This window comes from Alternaria burnsii (assembly GCF_013036055.1).
Source record: "Alternaria burnsii strain CBS107.38 chromosome Unknown 693, whole genome shotgun sequence".
Lineage (NCBI taxonomy): Eukaryota > Fungi > Ascomycota > Dothideomycetes > Pleosporales > Pleosporaceae > Alternaria > Alternaria burnsii.
In genome coordinates this window covers 976,189-991,760 of record NW_024066117.1, presented here as the reverse complement: position 1 = coordinate 991,760, position 15,572 = coordinate 976,189, and the positions used below count along the sequence as shown (strand labels likewise).

At 50.6% G+C, this 15,572-nt stretch overlaps 5 protein-coding genes across 5 annotated transcripts; 2 read left to right on the top strand and 3 right to left on the bottom strand.

Annotated features, from left to right (window-relative positions):
- Window positions 1-373: 373 nt before the first annotated feature.
- Window positions 374-1,999, top strand: GT037_007980 (uncharacterized protein; the record flags this gene model as incomplete). The annotated part of the gene is made up of 1 exon (XM_038933027.1): window positions 374-1,999. One exon carries the CDS (start codon window positions 374-376, stop codon window positions 1,997-1,999), a length of 1,626 nt encoding a protein of 541 aa, XP_038784528.1.
- Window positions 2,000-2,422: 423 nt separating this feature from the next.
- GT037_007979 (uncharacterized protein) lies at window positions 2,423-6,210 on the bottom strand (the record flags this gene model as incomplete). The annotated part of the gene is made up of 5 exons (XM_038933026.1): window positions 2,423-4,714; window positions 4,773-5,010; window positions 5,670-5,716; window positions 5,873-5,975; window positions 6,026-6,210. The coding sequence occupies 5 exons, from the start codon at window positions 6,208-6,210 to the stop codon at window positions 2,423-2,425; spliced, it is 2,865 nt and encodes a 954-aa protein (XP_038784527.1).
- A 1,634-nt stretch (window positions 6,211-7,844) lies between these two features.
- Window positions 7,845-10,932, top strand: GT037_007978 (pisatin demethylase; the record flags this gene model as incomplete). Its single annotated transcript, XM_038933025.1, has 7 exons — window positions 7,845-7,977; window positions 8,029-8,662; window positions 8,713-9,277; window positions 9,329-9,424; window positions 9,826-10,188; window positions 10,249-10,405; window positions 10,472-10,932. Coding segments are annotated over 7 exons (2,409 nt in total), but the record flags the coding sequence as incomplete, so codon positions are not given.
- Window positions 10,933-11,320: 388 nt separating this feature from the next.
- Window positions 11,321-11,683, bottom strand: GT037_007977 (uncharacterized protein; the record flags this gene model as incomplete). Its single annotated transcript, XM_038933024.1, has 1 exon — window positions 11,321-11,683. The coding sequence occupies one exon, from the start codon at window positions 11,681-11,683 to the stop codon at window positions 11,321-11,323; it is 363 nt and encodes a 120-aa protein (XP_038784525.1).
- Window positions 11,684-14,199: 2,516 nt separating this feature from the next.
- GT037_007976 (fad nad-binding domain-containing protein) lies at window positions 14,200-15,495 on the bottom strand (the record flags this gene model as incomplete). The annotated part of the gene is made up of 1 exon (XM_038933023.1): window positions 14,200-15,495. One exon carries the CDS (start codon window positions 15,493-15,495, stop codon window positions 14,200-14,202), a length of 1,296 nt encoding a protein of 431 aa, XP_038784524.1.
- Window positions 15,496-15,572: the final 77 nt, after the last annotated feature.

Below are 15,572 nucleotides of genomic sequence, written 5' to 3'. Positions count from 1 at the left end.
CATTGGTACTCAGCACCCAAACCTCACACCTTGTAGGACATTCACCGCCTCACCAAGTCGCGTCTATTCGCCTCACATATCATTGCCATACCTTTGTGCGCGCACCTCGATAGCTGTTGTCGGACTTTGATGGGTACATAAACTGCCCCACCACGGTTCTACCTCGATTACAGTCGCGACCGCCACACACAATTCCTGACACACGCTCGACGACCGAAATACCCTCTGCGACCCAATCAACGCATTCGGAATAGCACGCCACCGTCACAAAGGCCTCCACTACCTATTTCACAGGTCAAAGAGACGCAGTTCCCCACCCAAACTCAATACCAAACTCAAACACCAGAGGGCGGAACACACACACTCGCCCAAGATGGATGAGGAAAATGTTGCAAACTTCTGCGGCATCACGTCCTGCAGCCCAGAGCAGGCAGCCCAGTACTTGCGCCTAACAGATGGCAACTTGGAGCAGGCCATACAACTCTTCTTCGACTCTCCTGGACTTGCCGATGCTCCTGCTGCGCCATCACAGCCCTCAGCAGCCGCCTCCTCCGCACAGAATCCCATCAATATCGACTCCGACGATGACATGGACTTTGATTCCGCACCACAAGGCAACGCGCCGTCCACACGAGCACAACCAGGCGTGGAAGACGATGAAGCCATGGCACGGAGGTTACAAGAAGAGATGTATGGCGGCGGCGCCGCTGGTGGCGCTGGAAATGATGAGATTCGCGCGCCCATAGAACGAAGAGTGGAAACACTCGTTGGCCCAGGCTCAAACTGGGGGCCTGCCGACGACGAAGAAGATCTTGATGCAATGGTCCAGGAGCAGCTTGCTCGTCGGCGGACAGGTATGCCACAGACCTCATATATACAGTTTTCGGACTTTGCTGACCCATCTGACGAAGGCCGCGCCGGTATCTTCAACCAGCACACAACCCATACCAATGTCTGGGATAACACGACCGATTCGAGCACCCGGCGACGCGAGCTTGCGACCGCGACGGGCGGTGCTTCGGAGCAGTCTTCTAAGATGAACATGCTCGCAGAGCTATTCCGACCACCGTTTGAGATCATGTACCAAGGATCGTGGGAAAAGGCGCGAGATATGGGCAAGGACGAAGAAAAGTGGTTGCTTGTCAACATCCAAGACCCGGCAATCTTCGACTGCCAGCGCCTTAACAGGGATATCTGGAAGAATGACGATATCAAGGCAACTGTGCGAGAGAACTTCATCTTCATGCAGTATGCAAAGGATGATCAGCGTGGACAGCAGTACATGAACTACTACTTCCACGCCCGTGACAGTTCCGACGCCTACCCCCACATCGCCATCGTTGACCCACGAACAGGCGAGCAAGTCAAGGTCTGGTCGGGACCACCAATACCCGAACCAGTCGAGTTCCATGCTCAGCTTCATGAGTTCCTCGACCGTTACAGCCTCAATGTTAACGCGAAGAACCCCGTAGCGAAGCGCAAGTCTGAGTCTAAGAAGAAGGATGTCGGTCGCATGACAGAAGAGGAGATGTTGGAGATGGCGCTACAAAACAGCATGGATAACGGCAAGGGGCCGAAGGACGATGACCCAGATGCTCTCACCAAGTCTACAGACAACATCAAGGGCAAGGGCAAGGCTGAAGACGTCGATTCTGAGCCGCCAGCTGAGCCCGAGGCAGCTCCTTCAAATCCTGTCTTCGCTGCGATCTCCGCACATGCTCCTCATACCGAGCCTACCGTTACTGACCCCAAGGTCACAACTCGCATCCAGTTCCGTGGCCCGTCAGGCCGTCCCATTGTGCGCCGCTTCAACCTTACAGACCCTGTTCGCCGTGTCTACGAATGGATCAAGTCCGACGTGCCCTGGGAAGGCAAGCAAGGAGCTGAGTTCGATCTGGCGTTCATGGGCAAGAACCTTCTCGACCATGTCGACAACACGGTCGAAGCCGCCGGACTCAAGGGTGCCAGTGTTATGGTAGAGTTCTTGGATAATGAGTAGTCAATGGATGTGACTTCTAGTATCCTTGGGTCGTTGACACGGCCACCAAGTATGATGAGCTTGCGTACTGCTTATAGGCATACGAGAGATACGAATAACGAAATATGCACTTAGATGTTTTTACGCATCACCCGCTTGGACGGGATCCCGGGGTCTATAGATCTTTCTTACATCGTCACCACTTGACCGTGTGTGGTCCTATACCCTTGCATTCTGTGGGCACTTTACGTTGTAGTCCTGCTAGCTTAAGTGTTGAAATAGATTTGTTCTGAGTCTTGACTGGTACTGATTGCCTCGGGTGAAATGCAAAGCATGGAGAAGATGAGGACTACCAACGTATAAGGCCATCCTATAACCTCTCTAGCCACCTGTCGTAACCTCCGTTGCATATCATCCGTAGACAAGAGGCTAAGCGAAAGCCTACTAGTGATTCGAACTCCCATCGCCCATGTCAACATCGTCGTCTTCATCGACTTTGAGGATTTTGACATCGTCGTCTTCAGCGACTATGTCCACATCCTCATTCGGCTTGAATATCATGGGCGAATCGAACTTTTTTCTTTCCGTGCATTGTACTTCTTCCTCATTGGAGCCAAAAGTCTGCTGCTTGTCGTCCGTAACCGAGCTCATAAAGGCATCTCTGTTTCCGCTCGGTGTGAACATTGGCTCTTCGCCATGCGCATCGCTTTGCGTGCCTGACTCAGAGCCGACCATGTTTTTACCATAGATGTCCATCCGGTCTGGGTCACTGTCGTACCAACCATCTTCCTCTTCCTTCGAGTCGAATAGGTACTTGCGTTGTTCTATCTCGGCGTCGTCTGAATGGTTTACCGTTTTTTCAAGATCCCGTGGGTCGACGAAGGACTTGGATTCGGTATACCCCTGCTTCACATTATGTCTGTTGTTTTGTTCCGCTCGTTCCATGACGTGGTCAAGGTCCATCTTGGACGGAGCTTTATCGTCGCCCATCACGGAGTCCTTTTCACTTTGTGGAGGGCTGTGGTTATCGCGTGGAGAATCGTTGTCATCTTGGGTGTTCTGCCCTAACGCACGCATTGTCACATTGGACAACGTGGCTGCGGTTGTTACTTCTGCCCTTTCCCCAGTCATCTCACCGGATCCATCTGCATTAGCGACTTGTTCTGCTTCATCTAGTACGTTAAACTGTGAGTACAGCAGTTTCGCATATTCGTGGTCTCCTTTCTCTTGGGCTTCTCGCTCCTCAGCCTCGAGCTTAGTTGCCATTTCAACGTCTGCAGCATGGGCTATTCTCTCTGCTCGAACAGCTTCCTGCTTCTCTCGATGTTCGATAGGGGCGTTTTCCTGCTCAACCTCTTTGTGCTCTCCAGAGTCGTCGGTGTCAGTATTCGAGACTGTATTGTCCTCGTGCTCAGCTCTTTCCCCGACAGGAACGCCCCGGAGGGGATCCGGGTCGTCGAACCACGTGCTGGAACCGTAGTACTGTACATGCAATCTCTCGCGCATAGCCCGGTATTGTTCCCATAAACTTTTCGGGGGAGGCTCTGTATGCAAGTGTGATTTGAAATTTCCCTGAGCGTCTAGTAGGATGGGTTGGCCGGTGTGAGAGCGACCTGTTCGGGAAGTGTCTTCCGTGAGTTGCTCCTCGCCCTTCGTCTTCGTAGAGTCTTCTTCGCTGGGCGTTTGTGCATCCTTTTTAGGCTCGTCGTTCGTTGCCCAATCATTAGCTGCAACATTGCGTTCACCGCCAGGAGGTTCAGATTCAGGTTCAAGACTGGATTGCACGGCTCTTTTCAGCTCTTCTGAATCGACATCCATCTTAGGGTCATCAGAATCTGAAGCCTTCCTGTCCGCCACTTGGTCTTCGAAGTGAAAATCTAAAGCTTCCTTTAGATTGTAATTGAAAATTGCAAGCACTTCCTTGGCGTGGTCGACACTGGCGAAAGTAACGGAGCAGAAATCCCGTATAGCGGCAAGGTTGCTTTCACTCAGACATGTAGACTTGTCCTTGGCTATTGGCGTATTTTGATCTTGTTCCGCAGGCATATGTTCGTCCTCTCCCTGGAGCGACTTTGGGGACGAAGTTGAAGATCTGGCCGTATCGGATGCTTTAGAGGGTTTGGTGATCTCATATTGTATTTGTTTGATCAGATCATCCCTCTCTGTAGTCAGCAAAGCCTTTTTGCTCTCAAAAGCTTTGCTATCTGCATCATCTGGATTGTCAGGGCTGCATAAGTAGTCAAACTTGTCGAGAATCTCCCCGAATTGAATGAGAAGGCGGGTTTGCTCGTCCGAAAGTTTGTGTCGTTGCAATCGCAACCGCCGACCATGCAGCTCATTTTTGAGGAAGCAGAGGATCTCGTCATCATCATCTTTCTTTTTGAGTAACTTCAGATTCATCTCGATAGCAATGCTTCTCGCCTCCTGGCTCGTTCTCTGGCTCGCGCTAACGGCGCCTTCCCCCCATGTCTCCTCAGTCTCTGGATAGCTAATCTGATTGGTAGCAGTTGCCAGAGACTCTTCGAGTAACTGCAGGGACCTGGCGTCAAAAGTCATCTTGTTCCATGCCAATCTTGCTGTCTCAAATATGTACGACCAGCGAATTTTGTTCTGCTTTCCTGGCTGCTTGCGTACCCTGTCGAACCTGTTCCAACAGATTGGCGGAATCCTCTGACCATCGTGTACGACTGTCTGTCCGAGTAGCGATACAACCGACGCGAGGATTGGGCCGTTGTACTGTAATGCGTACGATTAGCGTCATTTCGATCACAACTCCATGCTTAACCCGACATACCGCGTCTCCTCCGTGCAAGTCAGAGTGAAACTTTACAAGATTCGCAGGCCCGTGTATGCAGTAGACAAAGTCGTGTGGAGTACGTAAGAAGTTGCGGATGTAAACGATGCAGCATGTGGCTCTGGTGCCAACTTCGTCAGATGGTTTGTTGTAAGCTTCGATCTCATCGCTGCGGTAGGGTGAGTGGGACCACTCTGCGCGAACTCTATAGAAGTTATTCGATGCGCAGTTTCCATGACTGAACTTGTTAGCTGGTGACTGCAACAGCGACGGGCATGTTACTCATCAATCCATATGTTGCACAAGTCCTAATTGAATGCGTCTTCAGTCTCTCGTGCTTTGTCGCATTTGGATGGGAATCTGCCAGTCGTCTCGGGCGGCGCCATTGCAGTTGTGAAGAATATCTCGGCGTGTGTAAGCGATAGTAACACTGCAAAGGTGGTAATGGGGTAGCTGAAATGATTAGCGATAGCAAACTATTGCCTCTGGTGAGAGTGACTGAGGCAAGAAAACAGTTACTGGAAGGTAAGCAAGTAGCCATGAAGGTACGCAACAGCATCACATGGCTGGAACTCTTGACTACTTTGGTAGGGAAGAAGGCACCATCAGCATTCGTGAGCTAGGTGCTGCGAAGGCAACAGCATCACATGGCTGGAACTCTTGACTACTTTGGTAGGGAAGAAGGCACCATCAGCATTCGTGAGCTAGGTGCTGCGAAGGCAACAGCAGTCTCTATCACAATACTCCAGTCCTCAATGCTCCTTCATGATCTTCTCGTCCCCGATTCGCTGGGTGAAGGTTACCGTTCTGTCCTTGATCCTCCAGATACCGCTTGCACCGCGCACACCATCGAAGTCACTTTGCTTCGTTTCTAGCATTACCATATCGTCCACGTACTTGCCATACGCGCATAGCATCTTGCCCTCGTGAGGACCTTGTCCGAACTGCAGAATTTAGTACTCAAATTCAAGCGTAGGTTGAATACATATTCGTATGCGACACGTTAAGTTGTCACGCAATCCAAGCGCATACACGAGACTTTGAGCGTATGTGGAATGCACCAACCGAGCTGGGATTGAGAACTGAAGCAGAGTACTTACATGAACCCCTTGGAAATATGTCACTACCCGGGCCGTCTGCGCATCGGATCTGAATGTGATGGTCTGTGTGGTGAGGTTGTGATGTGTTCGGATTGGTCCAAGGCTGTGTATCGTCAGACATCATCCTTGCCAATCTATGGAGGATAAAGCTACCGGTTCTTGATCGCATCCGTCAGTTCTTCAAGGCTTTGTATGGCTTCATTGAAGGGGTAGCTGGCTTCAACGTCCGGTACGAAGACCTTGCCTAGCAGATCGAAGTCCTTCAGATCCAGAGCCTGGCAATACCGCGATACGACGTTCTTGATGGCCAAGACGTCCAAAGGGTTGATATCTGACATGGTGTACGGTCTTGTCTTTCGTGTGTCTAGCCCATGAGATAGGAAAGCATTCAAGGATTATAACCTGCTCCTCTCGGAACCCCGCTTTAGAGAGCCGGAGCCTGTAAGGAGGGCGGTAAAGTGGGTTTCTACTCTTGGTTCAGTACCAGGCATCGCTACGGATTGTGGTATGCACTCGGGGTCCAGACGTGCTGTCCCTGTGTGTTGTTACATCACGCTACCGTAAATAACCAAGATTCACACGGAAGGACGGCGCACATATCGCAGGCGGCAAGTCATTGTGCTATCTTGGAGCGGCAAAACATGACAAGAACAAGCTGTACTATCCAGAAATATAGGTATGGCCACTGTCAATGGAGGTCATAGCGAAGTCTGCTGGTTGGCGAGAGTCGCAGACACAGAAGAGCAAAAGGGGCGGGGTTCTTGCAAGCAGTCCTGATTGGTCAGAATGACCCAGTTGCCAAATGCGGCAGGTTTGGTGCACGTGTAGATAGCAGCGCCAGAAACTCAGGTGAACACAATGTCTAACCTAACACCATCTTTGTCTGAACATGATTTTCGCGCCAACATGCTCTCAACATCATTTGCGCCCTGACGTCGTCTCAGAGCTGTAGCGGTATCTCAACTGTGGATGAATCATGTGTTGGGACAGTACATGGCGTGTGAGCCGAGAAAGGACGATGACTATGCACTCCCGATATGTCAAAGAGAGTTCGTTGAGCCTGATGCTTTTCACTCGAAGTCGCCGGAATCGATGGCTCGAGCCCCTACTTGCCCGTTTAAGAAACCTAGGTAGATGACGTACCTGCCCGGTCTGGTCGTGCCTTGGTCGTACACGGCAACTTTCTTCTTCCAACCTCCTCATATTCGCCATGCTATGTCTTTGCGCCCATGCAATCATTGACGCATACTGGACCTACGCGTCTTGCCAGATTAGGTGATGACTGAGGTTCGTTCCGCACCATCCATGTAGCAGTGGCTGCGGCAAAGACGCGTATTTCCTCCCGTTAGGATTCCCGCATGCCACCTGCATATCACCCCAGCCAGCCCCTCAAAACACATGAACGAGGCGTGATATGCGCCGACTCGCCTAAGCTTCACTCACAGTCCTCAAACAGTCCTAGCTAATCAACTAGGGTTGTTTCGTAAGCAAAGTTTTGATTAATCCGCAGCTGCTCAGACAGGTGTTTTGCTTGGTTCGGTGGAGGCACTCAATATGTTCACACGCGCCGAAGGTAGGCATCCACCACAGCACGAATACGATAGGCCTGACCTGTCACAGTGTTGCAGCTGCAGCGACGAGCATCCCCCAGAACGACGACTTTCCTTGTCTTTGCGTCCTGTATGCCGGTATGACATGGGTTTACCCCTCATGGAGGGCGAAAAACATGCAGCCAGTGTGGGGTGGGTGGGCGAAGAGGAGTCCTGTCGAGCAATATAACCATCTCTAGCGACTCGTTCTGCTCTCCTCCCTCTGTTCTGTGTTCTTCTTACCATCAATCAACAGTTTGCGCATGCAAGTCGTGGGCATGATAGCAGTGATGGATACGACAGATCTTGTTGCGAAGGCTCTCAACGCAAGTATCGCTGCGCTTGTGATACTCTTGATATCAATACTTGGTCGAATCTTTTACATGCAGAAACTGCATCCTCTTTCAAAGTTCCCAGGGCCATGGTATGCGTCCTCGTTCTCCGTCTTTGGGGCCATAGTCTCTGTATTGCACAAAGAGCCTCAGTTCTTTATGTACTTGGTAGAGAAATATGGAAGTAAGCGGCCCCCGAGTTCCCTGTGGCCATAGATTCTAACCACAAGCGTAGCGGACAGCCCCATTCGCATCTCTCCTACGATGCTGCTCTTCCCCAAGCCTTCCGCCCTCAAGGACATCTATCGGGATCCACAATGCAACACAAGGGGCGGCATGTATGACAGTGGGGCTTTGGGTCCCCCGCATTTGGTTTCTACGATAGACGGCGAGAAGCATCGTGTCTTACGCAAAGCTTTGTCGAATGCGCCATGGTCTATTGGTCCACTGAAGAATGCATGGGAACCTCGCTTCGATGAACAGGTCTTTCTTCTTATCAAGAAGCTGAAAGAACATGCGGAAGCTAAACGCACCATTTGCCTCTCCGACAAGGTTGCGGAATTTGCGGCAGACATCCTCAGCATCATCTCATTCACCCAACCCTTTGGTAGTGTCGAGAATCAGCGCGATGAGAAGTATCTATTGACCAACTGGCGCAAGGGCCTAACATTCTTCGGCTTCTCGGGAAGGTGTCGATTCTTCAGAGAAAGGATTCTGCGACTTCCTGTTGTAGGTTCCTTGCTACTACCAACTACATCCAATGATTATGGAATGGGCTGGTTGATGGGCGAAGCGGACCGTCAGGTTACCAGGCGGGAGCAGCAGAACAAGGAGAAACCATTTGATGGGAGGCCAGACTTCCTGCAGCAGTAAGTATACAACATGTGGCTGGCTACTGATCTGTACTTATCGCGTTTAGCTGCCTTGATGCCCGTTACTCAGATGGCTCTCCACTGACTCCAACGCAAAAGCGTGCTCATGTCACACTTCTCTATCAAGCTGGAGCAGACACCACTGGTACGGCGCTAGGATGTATCCTTCGACTAATCTTGACAGACCCTTCTACGCTGGCACGTGTCCGAGCTGAGCTTGATGCCGCAGAGTCGTCTGGCCTTCTATCAACACCCATCCGTTATGACGAGACCCTCCAGCATCTCCCGTTTTTTGTTGCATGCATCAAAGAAGGTCTTCGCCTCTTTCCACCGGCCCCCAACCTGTTCCCTAGAGTGATACCAAAAGAGGGTAAAGTCATTGATGGACATTATGTACCTGGTGGAATGGATGTAACCAGCCATGCATTTACTGTCCAACGTGACAAAGAATTCTACGGGCAAGATGCTGAGGACTTTAAGCCTGATATGTGGTTGCAGAGCGAGAAAAGAAACTTTGAGCTGGAGGCGGCTCAGTTTACATTCGGTATCGGAGCTAGAATATGTCTAGGCAAAGATGTTGCGAAGTTAGAGATGTACAAGGTGTTACCAGAGGTGAGTTCCCCGTACAAAGCCATGCAGGGGTCTAATTCACTGACCTGCAAGATCATTCGTCGATTCGACATCCAAGTCAAGAAGCCCGGTAGCTATGTCGTCGATGGCGGAGTGGCTTATAACGTCGACTTTCTGGTTGAGCTGACTGTTAGAAACTCTGTCTAATGAGCCTCAGTCATTTGAACGATAGTCGTCGGGTCGATCATGCAGGTTGTCAGTGTTGCCGTGAGGTGATAAAGTGTGTACCGAGCGGGTAAAGAGGTTAAAAGGCTATCCTAAAGAATCCCTTCCCCCGCCCACTCAGCAGATACCAAGCCCATCGGCCTTGCTTTTAACCATCTTTAATTTCTCCGATATGTCTTGCATGTCCCACACACGCTGTACATGCTTGTGCCAGATCTGCCCAGTATGATCGCCACTATGGAAAACAGCTATACGGGTATCGCAATCTATATAACACATGTCAAGGCGGGTATTTGCATCGTATCTCGAGATCATCAGATGGAAACCCAGGTTGGAATCGCCTCTCAACTGGGATGATGGATTAGCTATTTAGAGTCGCACACCAACTCCCATCATGGGATGCACGAACAATCCTCACAATGCATCTACTTACACTCAGTACTCTTCTTGCCTTTGGTAGCATCGCCGTATGCACGCCTCTCGACCCTCGGCAGCAAACAGCTACAGCGCTTGATGCTGCCATCAAGGCGCGAGGCCGTTCATACATCGGTACTTCTTTGACAATCCGCAATGACAACACTGAGCAAAACATTATCCGCAGTGCAGAGTTTGGCTCCATTACGCCTGAGAATGCGATGAAATGGGATGCCACAGAACCCAACCGGGGTCAGTTTAACTGGGGAAGTGCAGATGCTATCGCGAACTTTGCGACCCAAAATGGAAAGCAAGTAAGTCTTCTTCGTCACCACGCAACCTCCCATAGGAATTTGAGCTGATGGTTGGCATAGATGCGCTGCCATACGTTGGTTTGGTACAGTCAATTGCCGGGTTGGGTGAACCAAATCAACAACAATGCTACATTGATGAGCGTAATGGAAAACCACATCAAACAGGTCATGGGAAGATACAAGGGAAAGTGCACTCACTGGGACGTCGTCAACGAAGGTAGGACGATTGATGAAACAAGATAACCGAAAGAAAGTAAGGAATAGCCAGCTAATCACACAACAGCTCTCAATGAAGACGGTACAAACAGAGACAACGTCTTCCTCCGTTTAATTGGGGAGCAGTACCTTCCCATCGCCTTCCGCATGGCCGCAGCTGCCGACCCATCGGCAAAACTCTACTACAACGACTACAACCTCGAATACGGCACGGCCAAGCACCTCGGCGCCCTCCGAATCGTCAAACTCGTGCAATCCTGGGGCGTCAAGATCGATGGCGTAGGTCTACAGGGTCACCTGGTTTCTGAGCCGACTGGCACTCAGAGCGAAGTAACACCGAGTGTTGCAGTATTGACCAAAGTGCTGCAAGATTATGCGAACCTAGGTGTCGATGTTGCGTACACGGAGCTCGACGTACGATCCCGTACCCCGAGCAATACGCAGAAATTGGCGGATGCGGCAGCAGCTTGGGCGAGAATTGCCCAGAGTTGCATCAACGTGCAACGTTGTGTTGGCATGACCATATGGGTAAGCCACTTTTATTACATTCACAGTCTGTTGAACTTGGAGATCATGCGCTGACTGGTGGAACTCTAGGGTATCGCGGATCGGTATTCTTGGGTTCCGGGTACTTTCAATGGAGAGGGGTCTGCATTGCTGTGGACGGATAACTTCCAGAAAAAGCCCGCTTATACAGCGTTCTTGGACGTTTTGAACGGGAAAAATGTGACGACGGTGTAAATTGAGGGACATGCTTTGGAGGATCTGCTCGCAAAAGAGACAGAGTGCTCATACATGTGGGTTGCTAGGTAACTCCATTTTGTACATCCTATTCCGCTACTCACATAACCCCAATTGACCTCAGCATGTCATCTCTATAGTTGTGCCTCCTTTTTCTTCTAAATAGCAGCTCCATCTACAGCTGCTTACCCACCACCCTGTCAAAATGCTTGAAGCAGAATTGTCCTCCAACAAAACAAGTTCCGACCCACTTCCACCACGCTGCACTCATGAAGCCAACACCGTGCTCTTTCAGTCGCTTCATAAACATGACCGTCTCAACTGCATGCGCGCCAAAAAGGAAGTAGAACAAGCCAGCTTGGATCCATCGGCCAGCTGTAGCAACATTCTCCGGGAGTGGTGAGCCGAAGTTGTCAGGGTGGAACATGGCCGGTACAGGAGCGGCAGAGAGCGCCATGACAACGCCGCAGATGATGATGGGTTTGAGATGTGGGTGAGAAGGTGGCGTGTAAGTGTTGCGGAGGTTTTTCGGCGCCATGGTCGGTGAAGATTTGTGTATCTTTTTGGTGGCTGGACAGTTTGTTGGATCGTTATTTGATGCTATCAATGAAGGTAGTTTTTTGATCCTGAAAACTTGATGCTATACTAAACAGATCCGCAAGATGCCGAGGTACCCATTTCCGCCAAGACCCCAGCTTGAATGCTTTCTCGAGAGGACAGTCGCTCCCGGCGAGTCATCGTACAAACGTTCAATCCATAAACCTACCACCTCTATGCCCTCTACCGCAGGCTAGAGGTAAAGACACCCAGCTCATGGGTCCTTTACCGACCCTGGCCGGCTCAACTACTGAGGGTGGGGCGGTTTTCCGTATATGGCAGGCTGACATTTCGACTGTAGATTACTGGAACGGCTGCAAACGTATACTTAGCCTTGTGATTATGCAGTAGATTGCGATCACATGAAGCGCTAAGGGCCCTCTTTGGGAGCTTCGGACGCGGCGTGGAGAGTAGTGGGTTGCTAGGAGTTGGGGCCGTTCATGCAGCCGTGTGGCACGGGGTCGAAGCGGGAGAACTTTGGAAAGAGAGATGGTAGCGAAGGCTAGGGACGGCACGAAGCTCTCCCACGGTTTTGCCGAACGTCAAGGGTTGAAGCGTCGATTGCTGATGTTGTGTCATTGTGCTCTCCTTGTTCGCGTGTGAGTGAGGAGAGGGTGTGGAGTCCACAAGGAACCGGTTTCCTTTGAAGTTTGGTACCATCATGCACCAGCGCTTGGTGCGGAGCCGCAGAACGCCTTCCACAACACAGCTCTCTCACAGTCTTTACTTAACAAAGCCTTTGGAAGCTTCCAAACCTCCTGCTTCCACAAAACCCACACTAGATCCCGAATCGCAGGGAGTCTTTTGCTGTAGCAGTGACGCTGGTGTTCAATAGCTCGTTCATTTCCACCAACCCAGCCCAAGCCAACTTTACCCCTCCAAAGTACTTAGGTACCTTGCTGCAGCTCAAGGATCTCACTTTCCCTATTCCTCCCACACCTTTTCCTTTTATCCACAACATTGCATGCCTTTCAATACAACGACAACAGGGAACAACCTAACAACTTGACACCACGCGGCTCGATGCCAATATGTACCGGGTAAGTGTACCGGTGTGACAATCCACTCTCCAGCGCAAGCAACCCAGCTTTGAGCCAATTACGGCGCGCCACTTGCCACATCCCGTGCAGCAGTGCCGGTACGCTGCGCTGCGACTCGCTTTTTTTCTCGTCTAGAGATGTTCATGGATCAAGGTGGTTGTGTTGCAGCAATCGATAGAAAAGCTGTAGTTGCTTGATGGGGTAAGTGGGTGGGTTGGGTTAAGTTGAGTTGTGCAGGCATGGTGTCTTATTTGCTTGGTATAAGGGTAGTAAGACATGTGGGCAAGCGAGTTGGATGAACAAGACGGAGGACCCGGAATGTTCCGAGCACGCGTTTCTTCTGCATGCTTCGAAGGGATGTGTGGCTTTCAGGAGACTTCAGAAGAGGCGTGTCGCGGGATGTATCTGGTGGATATATACACAGATGGTGGATCGATTACGCTGCTATGATTCAGATTGTAGCACTTTGTTCTTTTTCACCGATATTACAGCGAGAAGTACCGTACGAAGTTGGCACAGTCCATTCTACATTGCACTTTCTGCTACTCTGGACCTTCATTGTCACATAGCCCCAAGTCCCTCTTATCCTTTTTTAATAAGTCGAGGTTGTTTTTCTTTTTCCCATCACCATAGCTCATCAGTTTGGTACGCGCCAAGTTCAGCCATCGTTAACCGCATTCTCCATCAATTCCATAATTTCAATGTTGGCGTAGCTACAGCCGAGTCGTGGCGTTCAAGAAGTGGCTTTGAAACTGTCGTTCGGATCGAAACAAGGCTTGTGACAGGATTCGAGATAGGACTTGTGGTAGGGCTGATATTGCAGTTTGACTGTAGTGTACGGTACTATCTCGTATCGTCTGGAAGAGAGCGAAAGGAAGGAAATTCTGACGCATCGAAGAAGGACCGCATCATGTAGTTGAGAGGTCTAAGGGCCTCCAAAATGATGTATGCGAAACAAAATCGTAAACAATGGTAGCCAGCAGGACAATTAGGGAAACCAGGGAAGACTCCCTATATAACTTGTATCATGTGGCTGAATCATGAGAGGCACTCGAGGCTCCGTGGAGCTGGAACGTAATGGGCAAACAAGAGGGCTGAAGAACAATAGTAAGACATGGGGTGGCGGTGAAGAATCTTGGAAAGGGTTTCTTGTGGCAAGCGAGCCATGCATATAGAGTCGTCAAGAGAAGATCCTACGTCTGAGCTTTGAGAAGACCGACAATCGAGAGGCAAAAATAATGAGAATCGGGAACCCAAATGAAGGACATGATTTACATTGTTCGGGCCATACCTTGGCATTAAGCCACTTCCAATGGCATCCTCGACCTATTCCCCTCTGGACGCGACAGGCAATAGATCCTCTGACACAGCTGTTGACCCTTCCAGAACCTTTCGAACTCAAAAGTAACACAGCCAATCAATACCCGATATCGCACGTTGTAACGTCTTCTACAAAATGCTTCTCCCGATAACTCCTCGTCCACCAAAGATACCATGGCACAACATTCATCTTAATCTTATGCCCTAACCAAGGCGTATCCTGCACCGTCTTGACAACGCTTTGACTCTCATCGAAAGCAGTATCGATCCTCGCACGTCTTAGAGATTCATATGCGTCAAAAGCTTCCTTGACAGGTACGCCTTCGTCACGTTTCTCTTCGATCCATTTAGCCAAGCAGCGCGAGAACAAGACACCATCTTCGAAGACAATGCCTGTAGATTCACCTTGTGGAGGCATGGCGTGTGCAGAATCTCCAATCAACATGACACGGTCGGTAGCCCATTTACCCGCTTTGGAAAGAGTGAACACCGGCCAGAGGTATAGGCCCTCTGCATCTTCAATCCAGTGTGCAATCTGCGGGTTCGCAGCACCTGAGTAGCGATCGAGCATTTCATTGCGGATCTTCTGCACATCTGCTCCTGCTGCTTTCCAGCCGTTTCGATCAGCGATCTCGGGGACTTGCATCAGTGCGCCTACGTAGATGCTTTCTTGGGCTTGGTCGTGGAAGGACGTCAACATCATGCCGCGACGACCAAAGTTCATGCCGCTGACTTCGAAATGTGTAGGCTCATAGTCTTGACTGGAGTCCATCTTTCGCCGGGGTGCAAAGCCAAAGGCATTGCATATGCCACTGTACACTGCTTTCCGCTCGGGCTCGACGTGCTTGAGGCGGGTGACGCTATGGATACCGTCACACCCGATAAGTATATCCGCCTTTGCGCTTCCTCCGTCTTCGAAATCGATGCTCACACCAGTGTCGCTTTCATTGATCTTGACCGTCTTCTTGCCGCATGTAAGCTTAATGTTTGGATGTTTCTCGATGGCAGCAAGCACGCCTTTGAGCGCTTCCCCTCTCGTGATTCTCAGAGCGGTGAATGGAGGATCACCCAATCCCTTTCCGCCTGGTCCTCTGAATGAGCTTTCTGCTATCTTAACGTTGGTGTAGAGGTCGAAAACTTCGACTGCAAGACACTCTGCGCCATAATTTTTGGCGCGGATCTCATCAAGAGCTCCGAGATGTGAAAGCAGACGTAGAGCGTTGGGTGTGAGGTTTACAGCACCGCCGATAGTTGCAGGCTCAGGCCTGATCTCAAAGATGGTGATGTTTGGTGTGGACGAGGCAGGAGCAAACTTGGTTAAGGAAAGAGCGGTCGTTAGGCCGGCTATGCCGCCACCTAGGATGATGATATCCATCGGCTTTGGGAAAGCCATAGCAGAACGCGTTGGATATATCTTCACTAGTGTGTTATTGGAAGTACTAGATGGATGGAATGTACGGCTTCAGGTGG